Raw genomic sequence first — 19763 nt, 5'->3', positions numbered from 1 at the left:
TTCGTGCTATTCGTAATATCCTTTCCTCTGCCATTCTACTGATGTGTTCGTTCCACTCCTGTTTCCGTTTTGTCACCCATCCATTTATTGCATGCTCTTCTTTTGTTTTCGCTTCTCTCCCTATCCAACAGACTTTTCCGTGATATTCGTCGAAGTATTTTCATCTCTCGTCGAAGTGTTTCTAAATAAGTGTAACAAACTTTAAGGGATAATTCTAAATAAAAAAAATAATGACAGTTTGCTTTATAAACGTATGTAAATTCGTTTTTGAGATATGGGGTATTGAAAAATTTTATGATTTATTTATTGCTCTAAAACCGGTTGGGATATGCAAATGAAATTGGTGGGTTTTAAGGGGTAGTTATTGAGAATTTTTTGACATACAGCTAAGAATTTTATATTCACCATTGGCGCGAATACGGGTAATGGTCTGAATATTTTTAAAGAAATAAAATAGTATGTCACAGAGATATTTTAAATTTAAAATCATGTTTGAATTCCTCGTTCAATTTGTGACAGAAAATCTATCTTCCCTTTTTTTCTTCATACGGCGCGCCGTTTTCATGCAAAAAATAAAATATCTTAACTCTTACAAAGTATTCGAAATAAGTTTGTGGAAGTATTTTCATCTCTGTTGTTTCTAGTAGTCGTCTCGTTTTAGATGTGCCAGGTCTTGTATCCGCCGTGTATGTCAATATAGGTCAATTGCTGCTTTATAGATTCTTGCTTTTGTGTCTTGTCTAGGTGTTTGTTCTTTCAGATTGTGTCATTAAGAGATCCCGCTGCTTTACTTGCTTTTAACCCTTATCCGGGCAAGGTGGGTCCAACTTGGTCCAACTTGGTCCAGACGCCAATTCTTTTATCATAAACTGATAAAAAAAAATTTTATTGAATTTTATGCATCACTTAATTTGTTTAGAAGTATGTTTCCTTCAACGTAGTCATGAGCTATGCAAAATATTCATTATCATTTTTGAAATTATTGCGTCGAAAGAACTGTCACGTAAAGAAGCAACAGAGGCCCGTCGGACCCTATTTGTATTTATACCTAAAGTCTAAATCTTTGTTAGAGAGTTAATCTGGCAGTCAGGTAATGTTTTTGTGGATTACCTGAACGACTTTTATGATTCCGGAAATCCAATAATAAAGTCTAAATGTGTAACAAACAATGTAAGCATTTCTTTGATGTGAACCAGTTTAAGGCAGTGTTTAACGCATTAATGTAATCCGAAAGTTTTCGTGATCTTCGGCGAAACATGGATCCACTGGTATATACCAGAGACCAAGGGACAGGGATAACCGTTTAATGAATGTTAAAGAACAAATCCAACAAAATACTGAAACAGAGACAAAATGGTTATTAATAAAGACAGAAATAGATAAATGTCAAAAAGAAATTCTTACACCAACCAGATACAAAAAGAAACAATGGATGACGGAGGAAATCTTAGATTTAATGGAAGAAAGACGTCAGCATAAAAACAAAGATAATCAGATGTACAAAAATGTGGATAAACAAATAAAATCCAAAATTAAACAGGCTAAAGAACAGTGGTTAAAAGAACAATGCGCAGAAATAGAAGAACACCAGAAAAGACATGATAATTTTAACACACATAAAAAAATTAAGGAATTAACGCAGATCAACAGAAAAAGAAAACCGGGAATACTAAAAGATACAGATGGGAAACTTGTGTTGAGTACTAACGAAAAATTAAAGAGATGGACAGAATACATAAATGAATTGTTCAAAGACAATAGAACAGAGCAGATGGAAGTCGAAGTAGAAGATGATACGGTTTTGAAGATATTAAAAGAAGAAATTAAATCGGCATTAAAAAACAGCAAAAATGGTAAAGCAGTAGGTCCAGACCAAATCCCAGTAGAAAGCTTAAAATGTATAAATGATGAAACCTTAGACATTATCGTAGACTTGTTTAACACAGTGTACAAAACAGGAAACATACCAAAACAATGGTTACTCTCAACCTTTTGTGCTATCCCTAAAAATACAAACGCTAAAGATTGCAGTGAATACAGAACAATATCATTAATAAGTCACATTCTCAAATTATTCTTGAAAATAATACATGGTCGTATAAACAAAAAACTAGAAGAAGGAATAAATGATAGTCAGTTTGGGTTCAGAAACGGACTAGGAACCAGAGGCGTTATTTGCTTTTAATGTGTTAGCTCAAAGATGCATGGACATGAATGTGGATGTGCATGTTTGTTACGTTGATTTTGAGAAGGCTTTTGACAAAGAAGACATGAAAAATTAGTCCAAATTCTAAAGACAAAAAACATAGACAAAAGGGACTTACGAATAATAACAAACCTTTACTGGAATCAAAGAGCACAAATTGTAATAGATAACGAACCCAGTCCAGAAATTGAAATCAGGAGAGGAGTTCGGCAGGGATGTATTATGTCTCCATTACTCTTTAATGCATATAGTGAAGCCATTTTTGAAGAAGCATTGCTATCTCAAAGTGAAGGAATAATAATTAACGGAAGATCTATTAACAACATAAGATATGCAGATGACACCGTGATTATAGCAAGCTCTGCTGAACAACTCCAACTACTACTGAACAAAAACAATTTCTGTAAAGAATATGGACTAAAAATGAATATAAAAAAGACCAAATACATGATAATAACTAAGAAAACAAACATACAAACAAGCATACATTTGGGAAATGTACCGATAGAAAGGGTTGATAAATACAAATACCTAGGAACCTGGATTTCAGAGAAAAATGATCAAACAACAGAAATAAGGACCAGGATAGAAATAGCAAGAAATGCGTTTGTAAAAATGAAAACAGTTCTCTGCAACAAAGACCTTAGCTTAGAACTGAGAGCAAGAGCTTTGAGATGCTACGTGTTCTCGATACTACAATATGGACTTGAAAGCTGGACATTAAAGCAAGAACACATAATAAGCTACAGTCATTTGAAATGTGGTGTTACAGAAGAATGCTTAGAATAGCATGGACACAGAGGAAAACGAACACGGAAGTACTGCGAGAAATGGGTAAAGAATGCGAAATAATAAACACAATAAAAATAAGAAAGTTACAATATCTGGGACACGTAATGAGGGAACCGCGATATGAAATGCTAAGACTGATAATACAGGGAAAGATAAGAGGCGGAAGGAGTATAGGAAGAAGGAGAGTGTCATGGTTAAAGAATTTAAGGTACTGGTTTAGATGCAGTTCTATAGAACTCTTTAGAGCAGCGGTGGATAGAGTAAAGATAGTGATGATGATATCCAACCTCCGATTAGGAGACGGCACTTGAAGAAGAAGAAGGGACAGTCGAAACAGTGGACTCATCCGGCGAAAGTTCTGAGTACGTGAAGGCGAATTCTGTCGCAAAGGCGATGGCCACCATTTTCTGTGATTCACAAGGTCCACTGATCTACGTCCACTATCTGGAAATGGAAAAACGGTCACAAAGTCTACTATGCCGAATTATTGACAGAATCGAAGAAAAAACAGCCTTATTTGGCGAAAAAGAAGAGAGGAAACTTCTCCAATGAAGACGCACTGGCTTACACCTCTGCCTTCACCATGGCTAGATTGATCGAATCAGGCTACGAAATTATGCTCTATCCACCATATTCTCTAGGTTTAGTCCCGTGTGACTTCTTGTGCTTCCAAACTTAAAAAAGTCGAATGAGGAGGCAATCGCCGCCACAGAGGCCGACTCTACAGACTTCGAGAGAACGAATTTTTCAGACGGGTTAAATAAGAGACTATGTGTATGTATAAAATAGCTAAACATAGAACAAATAAAGCAAAATATTTTAATCAGGTTAGATGTATCCGAGACGAAAATAATAAAATACTAATTCACGAAAAGTATGTCAAAAAGAGATGGAAAAGTACTTCGACAGTTTATTAAATAAAGAATTTGACACAAAACCAGTTAAGTTAAAAGAAACATTAACAACAACCAGTTACCAAAATAACAAACGCGGAAGTGGTTCAAGTACTTCTTCGTCCACAAGTACAAAATAAAGAAAGGAAAGACGGTTGGACCAGATGTAATTTCTGGAGAAGTGTGGAGCATTAGGAGAGACAAGAAGTTGGACAAATGCCCGACGAGTGGAAAAGCAGCATATTTGTTAAAAAAAAACAGATATAAAACAGTCTCTAGGAGAAATATCTGATAATTAGTTTGGCTTTATGCAAGGCAGATCAACAACAGATGCAATTTTCATTATAAGACAGTTGATAAAAAATACGGGAATAAAGAAACACACGCTCATATGATATTCACTGATCTTGAAAAAGCGTATGATAGGGTTCCTCGAGAGATTCTCGGGTGGGCACTCATTAAGAAAGGAGTCCACGATGAATATGTAAAGATTGTGAGAGACATGTATGAGGGAGTAACAACTACTGTTAGAAAAGGTGTGGGAGACTGATAAATTTCATGTGAAAGTAGGTTTGCACCAAGGATCTGTGCTTAGTCCAACGAAACTACAGAGTAACATTTTCTGATGCTTAACATTATGCTGATGATGTACCGGGTGTCCCAATAAGAATGGCGCTCGGCCATATCTCAGGAACCGTTTATAGTACAGCTTTGGGGAAAAATAATTTATAAGAAAAGTTGCCCCTAGGAAAGCCTGGAAATTATTTTCATAATTGTAAGTCCACCGCTAGAGGGCGTAATTGAATATCAAAAATTAAAAAATCGAAATTTTACAAAATTTGCCTAATGAAAGGGCACTGGAAATCCGATTATCGTATTCTTCATAAAATTCTGCGCATATTTTATTTCACAAGTTTAAGTCTACCTGTGCAAATAAGAGGTGGGGTGAGTGGGAACCTTGTTATGAAAATATCGCTGTAAGTCCGGTTCTGCTTAATCGATTTTTGCAAACTTGGTCTTGTTGAAAACAGCTCTTTTTCGTCAATGTTATAGTTATAATTTGGAAACAGCCTATTACGTAGTATCCCGGCTAGGAGGCGCTATTTATTTTCTTTTTAGAAATCTAGTTTTCTTTGGAAAATATTAAATACAAGTATGTATTTTTTCCCCTGTATTATAAAATTAGACCAAATTAGCAACAGAATACCGAAAACCGCATGTCTATACCTTTTTTCTATCTCGAGATATCTTAAGAAACGTGTAAATTTTAAACATAACTGTTGCTGTCATATGAGTGGAAATATATAAAAGTAAGTAGTGTGCTATGGAAAAAAACAAAGAAACATTTTCCAGATGTCACTGTATATAATAAATCAAAACAAAATATGAAAAACTCTACTACTGGGGTGACGTCTTTGGGGATATTTCATTGCATATATTCTAGTCGCAACAGTTGCATTTCTTATGCATTCAAAGAACGTGGCTATCGTGTCAAATGCTTCTTAGTTTGTAAGAATCATCTTGAATTTCACTCTGTATAAATTTTATATAAAATTTAATAGAAACAAACCGCAACAAACTATCAATGAACAAATTTTTATGTTTTACTGATTTGACACATAATTTGACACAGACATGATGACTTCTTGAAGTTAATACTTCTAATAGCTCTATTTTTTCCATAGCACACTACTTGTTTCCACTTTGACTTCCTTAACTTAGTTTACCGGTGACAATAACAGTTATGTATTTATCTTAGTTGGGAATAGGATAATTGATATTAAAATATAATGAAATAAAAATTAAAAATTTGTGTAGAAAATCTGACGTTTCTACATTTTCTACGATTCATCGAGAGAAAAGCAAATGCGCGGAGACAACAATTCATAAAAATTTACATATTAACGTTATTTTTTTTGGTATTACATATTTTAAGTATTAAAATTAGTGTAATATTTAAATAAAAATAAAATTAAACTGTTTAAAATATATTTATTTCGTTAAAATCATAATAATAGAAGTATAACTTCTTACTCGCGTACAAAGTACACACACTCTTTTTTTGTTATATTTTATGGTGTTATTTGTCTTATTGTTATTTTGATTCATTATATACGGTGACATCTGGACAATGTTCTTGTGTTTTTTTCCATAGCACACTACGTGCTTCTATATATTTCCACTTATATGACAGCAACAGTTATGTTTAAAATTTATACGTTTCTTAAGATATCTCGAGATAGAAAAAAGGTATCGACATGCGGTTTTCGGTATTCCGTTGCTAATTTGGTCTAATTTTGTAATACAGGAAAAAAAAATACATACTTGTATTTAATATTTTCCAAAGAAAACTAGATTTCTAAAAAAAAAATAAATAGCGCCTTCTAGCCGGCACATTACGTAATAGGCTGTTTCCAAATTATAACTATTACATTGCCGAAAAAGAGCTCTTTTCAACAAGACCAAGTTTGTAAAAATCGATTAAGCAGAACCGGACTTACAGCGATTTTTTCATAACAAGGTTCTCACTCACCCCCACCTCTTATTTGCACAGGTAGACTTAAATTTGTTAAATAAAATATGCACAGAATTGTATGAAGAATACGACGATTGGATTTCCAGTGCCCTTTCATTGGGCAAATTTTGTAAAATTTCGATTTTTTAATTTTTGATATTCAATTACGCCCTCTAGCGGTGGACTTACAATTATGAAAATAATTTCCAGGCTTTTCTAGGGGCAACTTTTGTTATAAAAATTTTTTTCACAAAGCTGTAGTATAAACGGTTCCTGAGATATGGCCGAGAGCCATTCTATTGGGACACCCGGTAGTGTTAGTAAGATATAGTGAAAGCGAACAAAAACTGGAACAGGGGAGACAAGCTCTTTGGGAAAAAGGTTTAAAATTTAGAAGGTCTAAAACAGAGTATTTGGAGTATTCATTTAAAGATTCAGTTACTACAACTAAAATGATACCTTTGGATGATGAAATGATTGTAAAAATTAATAGTTTGTACCTAGGATCGGTATTACAGAGTGATGAAGAAATAGATGGAGTAGTGCAGTAGAATTAGGGTTGGATGGATGAAATTGAAGGAAGTGAGTGGTGTGTGTTGTATGACGGAAAAATTCCAATGAAGCTGAAAGGAAAATTCTATAAAGCAGCTATGATATACCGAACTGAACGCTGGGTAGTTAAAAAGAAAGAGGAACGACCAATGCGTGTGACGGAAATAAGAATGCTTAGATGCATTAGTGAAGTGACAAAAAGGATAAAATTAAGAATGAGTATATTAGGGGAAGTCTAGGCAAAATGAGAGAGCATGTATAAGGATGGTTGGGTCATGTTCAATGCCAAGATGGTAATCATCCAATATGAAGAATTGATTGCTGATCTGGGGATTCCTGGAAGGAGTAGATCAAAGGAAACCTGGGAGAGACGCTTACGCAGGACATGTCGATAAAGGGGATTGATATTTTTATGAAAAAATGTACTTAAGGAAGCCGTCCCCACATAGGGATAAAGGAAAAGAGAATGACAAGAGGCTAAATCTTGTTATAACATTCGCTGCGTGAGCAATTTATCACTGGTCCAGATTTTGGTAGTCATTTTGAGAAAGAAGAGGGCCAAATTTCCTTAAAGAAGGAAAATTTATATTTGAATCATTTCCAATAACAAACGGGCTTAAACAAGGATGTTGTCTGTCTCTGACCTTATTTAAAATATATATTCAATCATCGCTAGAGCAGTGGAGGAAACGAGTCTAACAACTTTGTTTTTCGCAGATGATCAGGTAGTCGTAGCGAATGATGAGGAAGACATGGACTAAATGTTTAAAAACTAAAGAAAGAATATGAAAAATGAGGCCTCAATATGAATACGTCAAAGACAGAATATCTTAAAATAGGGGATGATGAGGATGATCCAGATTTATAAATTAGAACCACAAACACATGTAAAGAATATAAATATCTCGGATCTATAATATCTAAAGAAGGCACTACCAAAAGAGACATCGAAAACAGAAAGCAGCAGGGCAAAAAAGCGGTAAACATTCTAAGCTCTCTACTATGGTCTAAAGATATAAGACAAAAAACGAAATTGACAATCTATCGAACCTTGGTAGAGCCTATTATGACTTATGAGGCAGAAGTTTGTCAGATCGCGAAAAAAGATAGAAAACAATAGAAGTAGTAGAAATGGATTATCTAAGGAGAGCGTGTGGTATATCCAAAAAAGATCACATCAGGAATGAAGATATTAGAAGGAGGACAAATACTGTATATTCCAGTGTAGATAGAATTGAAACAAGACAACTAGTATGGTAGGGTCACGTGAAACGAATGAATGAAGATGAATGGCCAAAGAAAGCGTTAAATTACATACCACAACAAAGAAGAAGAAGGCGAAGGTCTTCAGTTGGGAAGAAAATGTACGGCACATAATGAGAGATAGAGCCATCAAAGAAGACGAATAGATGGACAGAAAACGATGGCGGTCGAAAGGCGAGAAGCGGCAGAGGTTGTAGGAACCTCGCTTATAGAGAAATTTTGAGAAAACCTTACTATTAAACAATATACATACCTCTTCAGTCGTTCCCTGTTTAACCAAATCATAGTTGATAGCACCAGGTTTAATAGCATCGATAAGGTCGATTACAACTTTCCCATCAGAAATGGAAGAATCTAGAAAATTACGAATGGAAGACTTCTTTCCAGCACCGCTTAGTTTATTGTTAACCCAATTTACAATTTCTTTTTCTACGATGGGACTACCAGAATCTGCTAACTGGGAGAGAATTGACAATGTGTAAGCTCTCATCAATTGCCATATTAAAGCTAGAGTCAATGTAATGTTGCCCTCATTAATATCTTGTCCTCCAATACCGACAAGAGAGAATTTAATCTCTTTGCCAAGTTCGACGGCATAGTTGCAGTTTTCTAACTTCTCCATGAATTTCTTTCTCTCGTTAGTGAACTTGCGATGTACTCTGTTCCATTTAACGGTTCCAGGTTTAATTATATCGTACAATTGGAAGACTATTAATCCATCAGCAAGATCTGAATATAGCCAGTTGACGTGAGGTGATACTCCCATAGAGTTTATCCAGTTTCTGTAAGCTACAATAATAATGCAATTAATACATGATTCTTAAAATGATCGTAATTATATAATTAAAGATAGGCAAGTATAAAATATCCACATCATTAGGGTGTCAATTTGAAAAGTTGCCACCCCCTATAATTTGGTCCCTATAGAAAATCTAAAAATATACATAAACACGTCAAATTTATTTGTGAGGGGGACATTTTGTACACCAGTTTTCAACTAAATTACATTAACCCTCTAGCGGGGGCGGACACAACCCCCAAAATCTTTTGGAAAAGGGGGTTGAGTGATACCTCATTTTAAAGACTGTTCGATTACCTTTTCAAAAATACCACATACATTATATTTCTTTTCAGTACTTTTGGAAAAATCAAGTGAAACCGTACAGATATTAAGTATAGAGTTCAGAACTCCAAAACTTTTTTTGGGGTACTGAACTCCAAATTGAATTTTTTTGGGTATTGGAGTATTTAGAGTATTGTTTGAAGTATTTTTGGAAAAATCAAGTAAAACCGTAAAGATATTAAGTAGGTATCGAGTTCAGAACTCCAAAATTTTTTAGAGCATTGAGTCCAATATTTTTCCAAAAGTACTAAAAAGAAATATAAGGTACATATGTGGTATTTTTTAAAAGGTAATTGAATGACCTTCAAAATGAGGTATCACTCAACCCCCTTTCCAATAAAGATTTTGGGGGTTGTGTCCGCCCCCACTAGAGGGTTGATGTAATTTCGTTGAAAACTGGTCTAAAAAATGTCCCCCTCACAAATAAATTTGACGTGTTTTTGCATATTTCTAGATTTTTTATAGGGACCAAATTATATGGAGTGGCAACTTTTCAAATTGACACACTGTATATATACAGGGTGCGCCAAACCTCTGGTTTTTTTTGATTACGGCTAAACTATGAGATATACAAAAAATGTTTATAACAAAACTAATGTGTATAGAAGAGGTCTATATTCTAAAATTATTTTTGATTATATAGGGTGAGTCAGAACGACGGTATGAATTAAAGTTTTATTTTTTTAAATGGAACACCCTGTATATTAAATCTTTTTGAATATATTATTTAAAAATATGAAAAATTTGTAAAAGGTCTTATAGGCCTAAAGTTAATAATTTTCGAAATATTTACATTTTTATTGAAAAAAAAAATGGTATTATTTATAGGGTTGTGGATTATGTTTCCAAGTAAATAAAAATTTAAGCGATAGGTCAAAATTTTTAAAATATAGTGTTATTTTTAAATAATTTAATATTTTTTACTTTTAGCCATAACATATACAGTGTGATCACTACTTGCAAATACAAAATTTTCTTATTTTTTTTAAATGGGACACCCTGTATATTAGTTTTGCATTTTGTAGTAAATATTACAACATTTCTTCTGGTATAAAGTTGTATGTACCTAGCATGTTTCGTTTTGTAGATATTTTAAAAAAACTATAGATTTTACGTTTTTGCGGATTTTTTATTTAAAATTTTTTTTGCAATAAAAAATAATTATAATCTGGTTTTAGAAACATACACTAAAATATAAAATATGAAAATAAAAACGTAATTAAAGATTAAAATAAATCAGTTGCTAAATTAGTTACTAAATTAAATAAACAACCAAATTTTAAATCAACCGTAGTAATTTTTCTACTACAGCAACTTTCCTGTACCAAATTAATTGTTAGTTAAATTGTATTTAGTTAAACTTTTAATTTACCTTTTAAATTTACTTACATACATCTTGAGAATATAAAAATTATTATAAAGTATGCTTGAAACAAATGAATGTTAAATGTATCAGCCAAATTATTTATTAATATAAATAGTATTTACTGGTGTCACAAAAGCTGGTAATACTTTTGTAGTTGAAATTTTTTTAAAATTTTTTTATATTTTAAATTTTAATTTTTTAACCGAAAAATTTTTGGATATGACATTTGTTTTGGGCGAAACCATTAGAAATTATTACCAGCTTTTGTGACACGAGTAGGTACATAGATACTATTTACTTCTTAATATACTTCCATAACGTTCATTTGTTTCAAAGCATACTTTATACGTTCTCAAGATGTAGGTAAATTAAAAAGTTATTAACTAATCTTACTCGTAAATACAATATAACTAACAATTAATTTGGTACAGGAAAGTTGCTGCGGTAGAAGAATTACTACGGTTGATTTAAAATTTGGTTGTTTATTTAATTTAGTAACTAATTTATGCATTCATTAATGTGGTAAAATATTTTTTGTAAAATAATTTAAAGTTATTAAATTCAATTGAATTGTACTAGCATACGATCTATTTTAATCTTTAATTACGTTTTTATTTTCATATTTTATATTTTAGTGTATGTTTCTAAAACCAGATTATAATTATTTTTTTTGCAAAAAAATTTTTAAATAAAAAATCCGCAAAAACGTAAAATCTATAGTTTTTTTAAAATATCTACAAAACAAAACATGCTAGGTACATACAAACCTTATACCAAAAGAAAGGTTGTAATATTTACTACAAAACGCAAAACTAATATACAGGGTGTCCCTTTAAAAAAAATGAGAAAATTTTGTATTTGCAAATAGTGATCACACTGTATATTTTATGGCTAAAAGTAAAAAATATTAAATTATTTAAAAATAACACTATATTTTAAAAACTTTGACCTATCACCTAAATTTTTATTTCCTTGGAAACATAATCCACAACCCTATAAATATTACCATTTTTCTCAATAAAAATGTAAATATTTCGAAAATTATTAACTTCAGGCCTATAAGACCTTATACAAATTTTTCATATTTTTAAATAATATATTCAAAAATGATTTAATATACAGGGTGTTCCATTTAATAAAATAAAACTTTGGTTCATACCGTCGTTCTGACTCACCCTGTATAATTGAAAATAATTTTAAATTATAGACCTCTTTGATACACATTAGTTTTGTTATAAACATTTTTTTGTATATCTCACAGTTTAGCCGTAATCAAAGAAAACCAGAGGTTTGGCGCACCCTGTATACAGTGTGTCAATTTGAAAAGATACCACCCTCTTTAATTTGGTCCCTATAGAAAATCTAAAAATATGCAAAAACCCGTCAAATTTATTCGTAAGGGGGACATTTTGTAGACCAGTTGTCAACTACATTACATAACTGTAGCGGGGGTGGACACAACCCCCCAAATCCTTAATGGAAAGGGCGTTGAGTAATACCTCATTTTAAAGGTCGTTCAAACATCTTTTTAAAAATACCACATAAATTATATTTCTTTTCAGTACTTTTGAAAAAATCAAGTGAAACCGTACAGACATTAAATATCCAGTTCAGAACTTCAAATTTTTTTAACCCTTTTCCGGGCTAGGTGGGTCCAACGGGCCCGAGACGCCATTTCTTTTATCATAAACTGATAGAAAAAATTTTATTGAATTTTATGCATCACTGAATATGTTTAGAAGTATGTTTCCTTTAACATAGTCATGAGCTATTGAGAATATTCATTATCATTTTTGAAATTATTGCGTCGGAAGAATTTTGTCACGTAAAGGGGCAACACGAGCCCGTCGAAACCTATTAATTTGTATTATACCTAAAGTCTAAATATTTGTTACACAAGTTAATCTGGCAGTCAGTTAATGTTTTTGTGGATTATCTAAACGACTTTTATGAATCCAGAAATTCAATAATAAAGTCTAAACTGTAAAAAACAATGTAAACGTCTCTTTGATGTGAACATCAAAGAGATTTTTACAATAGGTGTTATATCTATTCTAAATGCATTTTAAAAACTGATAATCATTGTTGGAATGCAATAATATTGTTAGGTAAGTACCTATACATATTTTGAAATAAATAACGCATCTGCTATCAGTCGTTTGATATCGATGTTAGTGTCGAAAACTAAGCTCCTAAAATTATATTGAATTACAGTGAAAGTAGATAGTGCGAATAAAATGTCCCAAAAACCATTATCAGCTGCAGAACTGCAAGATATTGCTTATAATTTATGGGATTCCGATGATGAAGAATCTCCTGCAGTAGGTGGCATTGAAAGTGACTCTGAAATTGAAGATCATCTTTCGGAAGCAAGTGAAGAGGATGATCAGCAAGCAGTATTGAGTGATAATGAAGAAGAATGTGTAGCTAAAAGTTCCCAGATTTCAAAGTGTGTAATTGTTGAAACTAAGGATGGAATTAACTGGACGAGTCAACCACAACCAACAGGACGTATGCGATCCCGCGACATAATAAAAAGCAAAGTGCATAAAGTAATGTTAGCCCCTAGTCAAAGTGTAGATGATCCTGTTGATTCTTTTTGTTTGTTTGTGGACGAAAAAGTTGTAAACGAAATAGTAAAGTGTACAAATAAAGAAGCCAAAAATGTCCTGGGGATAGAGAACTGGAAATATTGTGACTCTAGAGAGCCTTTATTGGACTAGGTACTACTATCTGCAGGGCACCTGAGTGCCAACATCCATAAAGTAGATATAATTTGGAATAAGTTTTATGGACCTACTATATTTAAAGCTACCATGGGGTTAAAACGATTCAAAAATATGCTTTGTTCGATTTGACGATAAGGACACGAGGTCTGAACGAAGAAAGAACGACAAAGTAGCAGCAATACGCGATGTGTGGAATCAAGTCAACCAAAACTTTCAAAAATACTATTAACAGCAAAAAACATAACGGTAGATGAGCTTGTTCCGTTGTTTATTACTCCAAATATTTATTACTTGTGAATAAATATTTTTTCTATAAAAGTTTTCTTGCATTTCTTTATTTTGTGCAAATCTTTCAGGTAGATCGCACCCTCGAGGTAGACCGCATACTATAGTAGCACCTTTTTTTAAACTAGACAATTTACATTTAACCTTAATAAAAAATCAAAAAAGAATATTAGAAACATATGGGTAAATATGAATAGTACATTCAAGAACAGTGGTGGGCCCAACGGACCCGAGTTGCCCGGTTACTTAAGTAAAATGTGTTGCCCGGATAAGGGTTAAGTATTTTTGGAAAAATCAAGTAAAACCGTAAACATATTAAGTATCGAGTTCCGAACTCCAAAAATAGAGGATATCACCCTCTATAATTTGGTCCCTACAGAAAATCTAAATATGAGCAAAACACATCAAATTTATTAGTGAGGAGGACATTTTGTAGACCAGTTTTGGGGATGAGTGATACCTCATTTTAAAGGTCGTTCAACCACCTTTTCAAAAATACCACATCCGCTATATTTCTTTTTAGTACTTTTGGAAAAATCAAGTGAAACCGTAAAGCTATTAAGTATCGAGTTCAGAACTCCAAAACTTTTTATGGAATATTGGAGTATTTTGATTATTTTTTGGAGTATATTTGAAAAAATCAAGTAAAAACGTAAAGATATTTAGTATCGAGTTTAGAACTCAAAAATTTTTTTGGAGTATTGAGTCCAAGATTTTTCCAAAAGTAACAAATTTAATAAAATACATTAAGGTACATGTAACAACAATACATAAACACAATTTATCACATTTCCACATTTTTATATCTACCTATCAATCATTTGTTTATACTAGTGGTCTGTTAGAAAGTACATAATGTGTTTAATATTTTTATGGGATTTACTACAGGGACGATTACAAAATGTGAAAATAAATATTATTTAATAAATCCATGTCTCTTTTTTGTCATTTTTAAAGTTTATGAAATAAGATTCATTTAGAAAAACGAAAAGTCTCAGATAAAAAATAAACTATTAAAATAAAAATTAAAATAGCAAATCATTATTTAAATCTGAAAACGTTCCTTGTTGGACCTTCTTTCTAGTACATCCTTAATCTCTGCCTTTTACAATGTATAAGAACAAGAGACGAAGAATATAGAAAACGAAAAGGAGTCTACAATATGCAGTCACATTCCGCTTTCATTCGTCTAGGAAAAGGTCAGAAAGAAAGTTTCTAGTACATACTCAAATATAAGTAAAGATAGAAATGAAAAAGACAATGAAAAAGACAAAGAAATGTTTCCTTTCGATTCAGAGGCGATGCAAAATCTCTAGACAGCTGTTTTTTCTTACAGACTTCTTCAGTAGAGCTGCTTGCACACAGTGCCGCGCCAGCAAGTGTTAGCGCCTGTGTGCAAAACATTTAATGGCGCCCAAAAATACGCATTTTTTAAAAATCGAATCGTTAAATTTAATAATGTGAAAATGAACAATTATTTATTGTAACCAAACAAAATTAACTAAAAATTCTCATATACGTATGCAACAGGAAAATAAACTAAGTTAAAATAATTAAGTAAAAATCTAAGTTAAAATAATTAAACTTGAAAATAAATACCTATCTATTTCAGAAAAAATTCACCTTTCGCGCCTTTGGCCTAGGCCAAACTAGTTTGGCCTGAAGTGTGTGTATTTATATCAGGATAAACTAGTTTGATCTATGACAAACTGGTTTGGCCTACGCGCGATAGTACAAACTAGTTTGGCCTAGGCCATACTAGTTTATTCTAACGCGCTTAGGATAAACTAGTTTGTCCTAAAATCGGGTTTGGCCCGTAACATATACATATGTACTTAAGTGAGTTTTGTTTAAAATAATAATTGTAATTGTTAATCTTATGATTATGTTTTATAAAAATGTCCAAGGTCTTAACGGCCTGTTGTGCCTATAAATAAATAAATGTACTTACTTCTTTCCTCTCTCGTTTCTTCAATGGTCTCGAATCCGTCGGTTCCATTTTGATGTAAAGCTGGATGGTTATTGAACAAATTAGCTACGAAGGCTAAATTTAATTTGTAAACTCCGTTGACAACATCCTGAGGAGTGACGAAAGCTCTGCACTTTAGTTTAGCAGCCTGTTGTAACATAATCTCGGCTCTGCTGATTAAATCCTTTTCATAGAGAGCTTCAGTGGTAACATCAATATCTGCAGGAGCAATCTGTTTAAGAAGGTGAGTGTAAACTTCGGAATCTACAATATCGCTCTGGAAATTGGTAACACGACGATGTGTTCCAGCTCTTTCTAAATGGTAATTCACCCATCGCAACAAGATAGCTTCTGGAGATAATTTCATCAAATCATCAATCTTTTCATCATCAGAGAGCAACGTCGTCAATCCTGGGCAATGCTCTAATGTGATCTGGTTGAAAAGACCTATTCTGATTATTTGCCAAAGAAGGCCTAATACTAAGTGAGGTGTTCCTTTTGACAAGTTATGTGCGTCTATGTTAATAACGTTACAACCAATTGCAGAGGCAGATGATAAGGCGAGTGTGAGGTTTTCTAGTTTTGTGTACAATGTCAATTTTTCTTTGTTTATTGCTCTTTCGTCAATTGTATCTGGACATGAATGGTTTATTACTTTGCTAAAATAAAAAAAAAATGTTCTGTTAAAAATGTAAAGATAAGACTTATTATAGTGTTATCCAGATCCAGTAATTAATAACTTTTTATTATATAATAATAATAATAATTAATAACAGCACCTGGTGCTCGGGACGTGCATAGCAGTCACACCGGGCACTAGGTGCTAAGATGGTCGCTTCTGATGTGGTACCAAAACAGCAACTCCAAAAATCCCCGAGTAATCTGTTTGCATCAATTTAGTGCCGAAAATCCTCGAAACTCCAGAAGATGACGTACCTCATCAGTCACCCTGGGCAACAGGTGCTCCGAGGTCGATTCTGATGAAGTATTCGTACTCAGCGACCCCAAAAATTATAAATTCCGTTCGAAAAAATTTCAATGGCATCAAGAACTGAGAGAAGGAGATGCTGAGAGACGAACGGAACTTTTAAGGAATTTTAGAGAGGGCTAAAAGACACACACTTCTTAAAAACTTTTTTTGGCGATGAATGTACCGGGTGTCCCAATAAGAATGGCTGTCGGCAATATGTCAGGAACCGTTTATAGTACAGCTTTGAGAAAAAAATATTTATAACAAAAGTTGCCTCGGGAAAAGCCTGGAAATTATTTTCATAGTTGTAGGTCCACCGCTAGAGGGCGTAATTGGATATCAAAAATTAAAAAATCAAAATTTTACAAAATTTACCTAATGAAAGGGCACTGGAAATCCAATCATCTTATTCTTCATAAAATTCTGCGCATATTTGATTTCACAAGTTTAAGTTTACCTTTGCAAATAAGATGTGGAGGTGAGTGGGAACCTTCTTTTGAAAAAATGGCTGTAAGTCCGGTTCTGCTAAATCGAATTTTGCATACTTGGTCTTGTTGAAAACAGCTCTTTTTCGTCAATGTAAGTGTCTTAATTTCGAAATAGCCCAATAAGTAATGTGCAAGCTAGGAGGCGTTATTTAATTATTTTCAGAAATCTAGTTTTCCTTGGAAAATATTAAATACAAATATGCATTTTTAATCCTGTATTAGAAAATTAGAATAAATTTGCAACATAATACCAAAAACCGCATGTCGATACCTTTTTTTCTATCTCGAGATATCTTAAGAAATGTGTAAATTTTAAACATAACTGTTACTGTTACCGGTAAACGAGGTTAAGGAAAATTAGTGTGCTATGGAAAAAACAAATAAAAATTTTCCAGATGTAAACGTATATAATTAATTAAAACAACAATAAGACAAACAACACTATAAAATATAATGAAGAAATAAAAGCAACTACTTACTTAGTCTTAGTGACTGCCTAAATGTTCAAATTGTTGCCCATCATTTTCGATGCAAGCATTTACTCTTTCAAGAGTAGATTGAATAGCAACAGATTTAACTGTTTTAGACTTTTATATATGGGGACGGATTAAAGACCTTGTTTTTGTCGCTAGGCCCACTACTCGAGAAAACATGATCTAGAATCTAGAGAATATGAAACGCCATTCAAAGCATTGCGAAAGCAGAAATTGAGACTGCTGTTCAATCTACTCTTGAAAGTGTAAATGCTTGCATCGAAAATTATGGGCAACAATTTGAACATTTAGGTCGTCACTAAGTAAATATTTGCTTTTATTTCTTTGTTATATTTTATAGTGTTGTTTGTCTTATTGTTGTTTTAATTAATTATATACGTCTACATCTGGAAAATGTTTATTTGTTTTTGAAGTTATACTTCTTTAGGCGCGATTGAGATTGAGGGTGAATTTATATTGATCTGCGCGCATGCGCACACCGACAGTCTGGTATTAATCTTTATACGGGCTCTGATTGGGTGTTGAAATGATCTGTCAATAATTGTTCAATATGGAGGTTATCGGTAAACAAAAATGTTGTATAATATATTAGTTTTTATTGTTGTGAGGACAGAAATAAAATCAAATTTATAATTATAGTGACTTTTTAAATAGTTTTGAAAAGCCACAGGTACGTAATTCTAAATTTTTCAGTTGTATTCCAATAAAAAATTATCTTCATACCTATTTGGAAAATGTAAAAAAAATAATGTACTTACCTAGTACTTGCTATGTTATACCCCTAGTAGGCAATGCTTTAATTTACATAATCTGATTACGTACAAACTTTCTACAAATTTTCATCTAATGTATCGTTTTCTTACTCTATATATTGTTGTATTTTAATTCGACAAAAATCAAACTAATAAAAATTCATATAAACAAAATGTCGAAAAGGTGTTCAGTTTGTGTATATTCCCACATGACGTATGTATACGCGAAGGTGGTGCAGTTTGAAATCTCTTCGACTCTCGTACGGCGGGATACACGGAAATTAGGTTCAGGCCCAATGCAAGTTATATTATTTTTTTATTTTTTTTTTATAGATTTTATGATTGTAAGTATATTATTATATAATTTTTTTCAGAAAATACGTATTTAATTAAATTTTTTGGCAACAATTATTGTTCAGAAATCATTTGTGGCATTTTTCAATGTGTTTGTGTGTGTTTTATTCTTTTTTTTTTTAATTTTTGATATTGTTTTAATAAAAATTTTTGGAAAGTAGTAGAGAAACTGTTTAAAGTACATATATTGATTTCGTTGAAATCATATAATAGAAGTATAACTTCTTGCGTGCGTACAAAGTACACACATTCTTTTTTTCTATAGCACACTACTTTTCCTTAACTTCGTTTACAGGTGACATTAACAGTTGTTTACAATTTATACATTTCTTAAGATATTTCTAGATAGAAAAAAGGTATCGACATGCGGTTTTCGGTATTATGTTGCTAATTTGGTCTAATCTTGTAATACAGGATTAAAAATGCATACTTGTATTTTTACTATTCTCCAAAGAAAACTAGATTTCCGAAAATAATTAAATAACGCCTACTAGCTGGCATATTACTCATTAGGCTATTTCGAAAATAAGACTCTTACACTGACGAAAAAGAGCTGTTTTCAACAAGACCAAGTATGTAAAATTCGATTTAGCAGAACCGTAGTTACATCCATTTTTTCATAAGAAAGTTCCCACTCACCCCCACCTGTTATTTGCAAAGGTAGATTTAAACTTGTGAAATCAAATATGCGCAGAATTTTATCAAAAATACGATGATTGGATATCCAGTGCCCTTTCATTAGGTAAATTTTGAAAAATTTTGATTTTTTTATTTTTGATATTCAATTACGCTCTCTAGCGGTGGAATTACAATTATGAAAATAATTTCCAGGCTTTTCCCGAGGCAACTTTTGTTATAAATATTTTTTTCTCAAAGCTGTACTATAAACGGTTCCTGAGATATGGCCGTGAGCCATTTTTATTAGGACACCCGGTACATAAATAATGAACCAAACGTTCAAAATTTTAGGATTTAGTCGAAAAGAAAGCCTGAGGATATCATTGAAAACAAT

General features: G+C 32.4%; 1 protein-coding gene across 1 annotated transcript in view; it reads right to left on the bottom strand.

Moving 5' to 3' along the window:
* The window catches only part of LOC114330056 (plastin-2), a 120564-nt gene that overhangs the window by 10575 nt on the left and 90226 nt on the right, over window positions 1-19763 (bottom strand). The window contains exons 3-4 of the mRNA XM_028279361.2: window positions 15676-16352; window positions 8475-9010 (exon numbers count right to left, since the gene is read on the bottom strand). Of these exons, the coding sequence (XP_028135162.1) occupies window positions 8475-9010; window positions 15676-16352 (1213 nt within the window). The remainder of the gene's footprint in view (window positions 1-8474; window positions 9011-15675; window positions 16353-19763) is intronic.

The sequence above is a fragment of the Diabrotica virgifera genome, chromosome 10, assembly GCF_917563875.1.
Source record: "Diabrotica virgifera virgifera chromosome 10, PGI_DIABVI_V3a".
Lineage (NCBI taxonomy): Eukaryota > Metazoa > Arthropoda > Insecta > Coleoptera > Chrysomelidae > Diabrotica > Diabrotica virgifera.
This window is presented reverse-complemented; position numbering and strand designations above follow the sequence as displayed.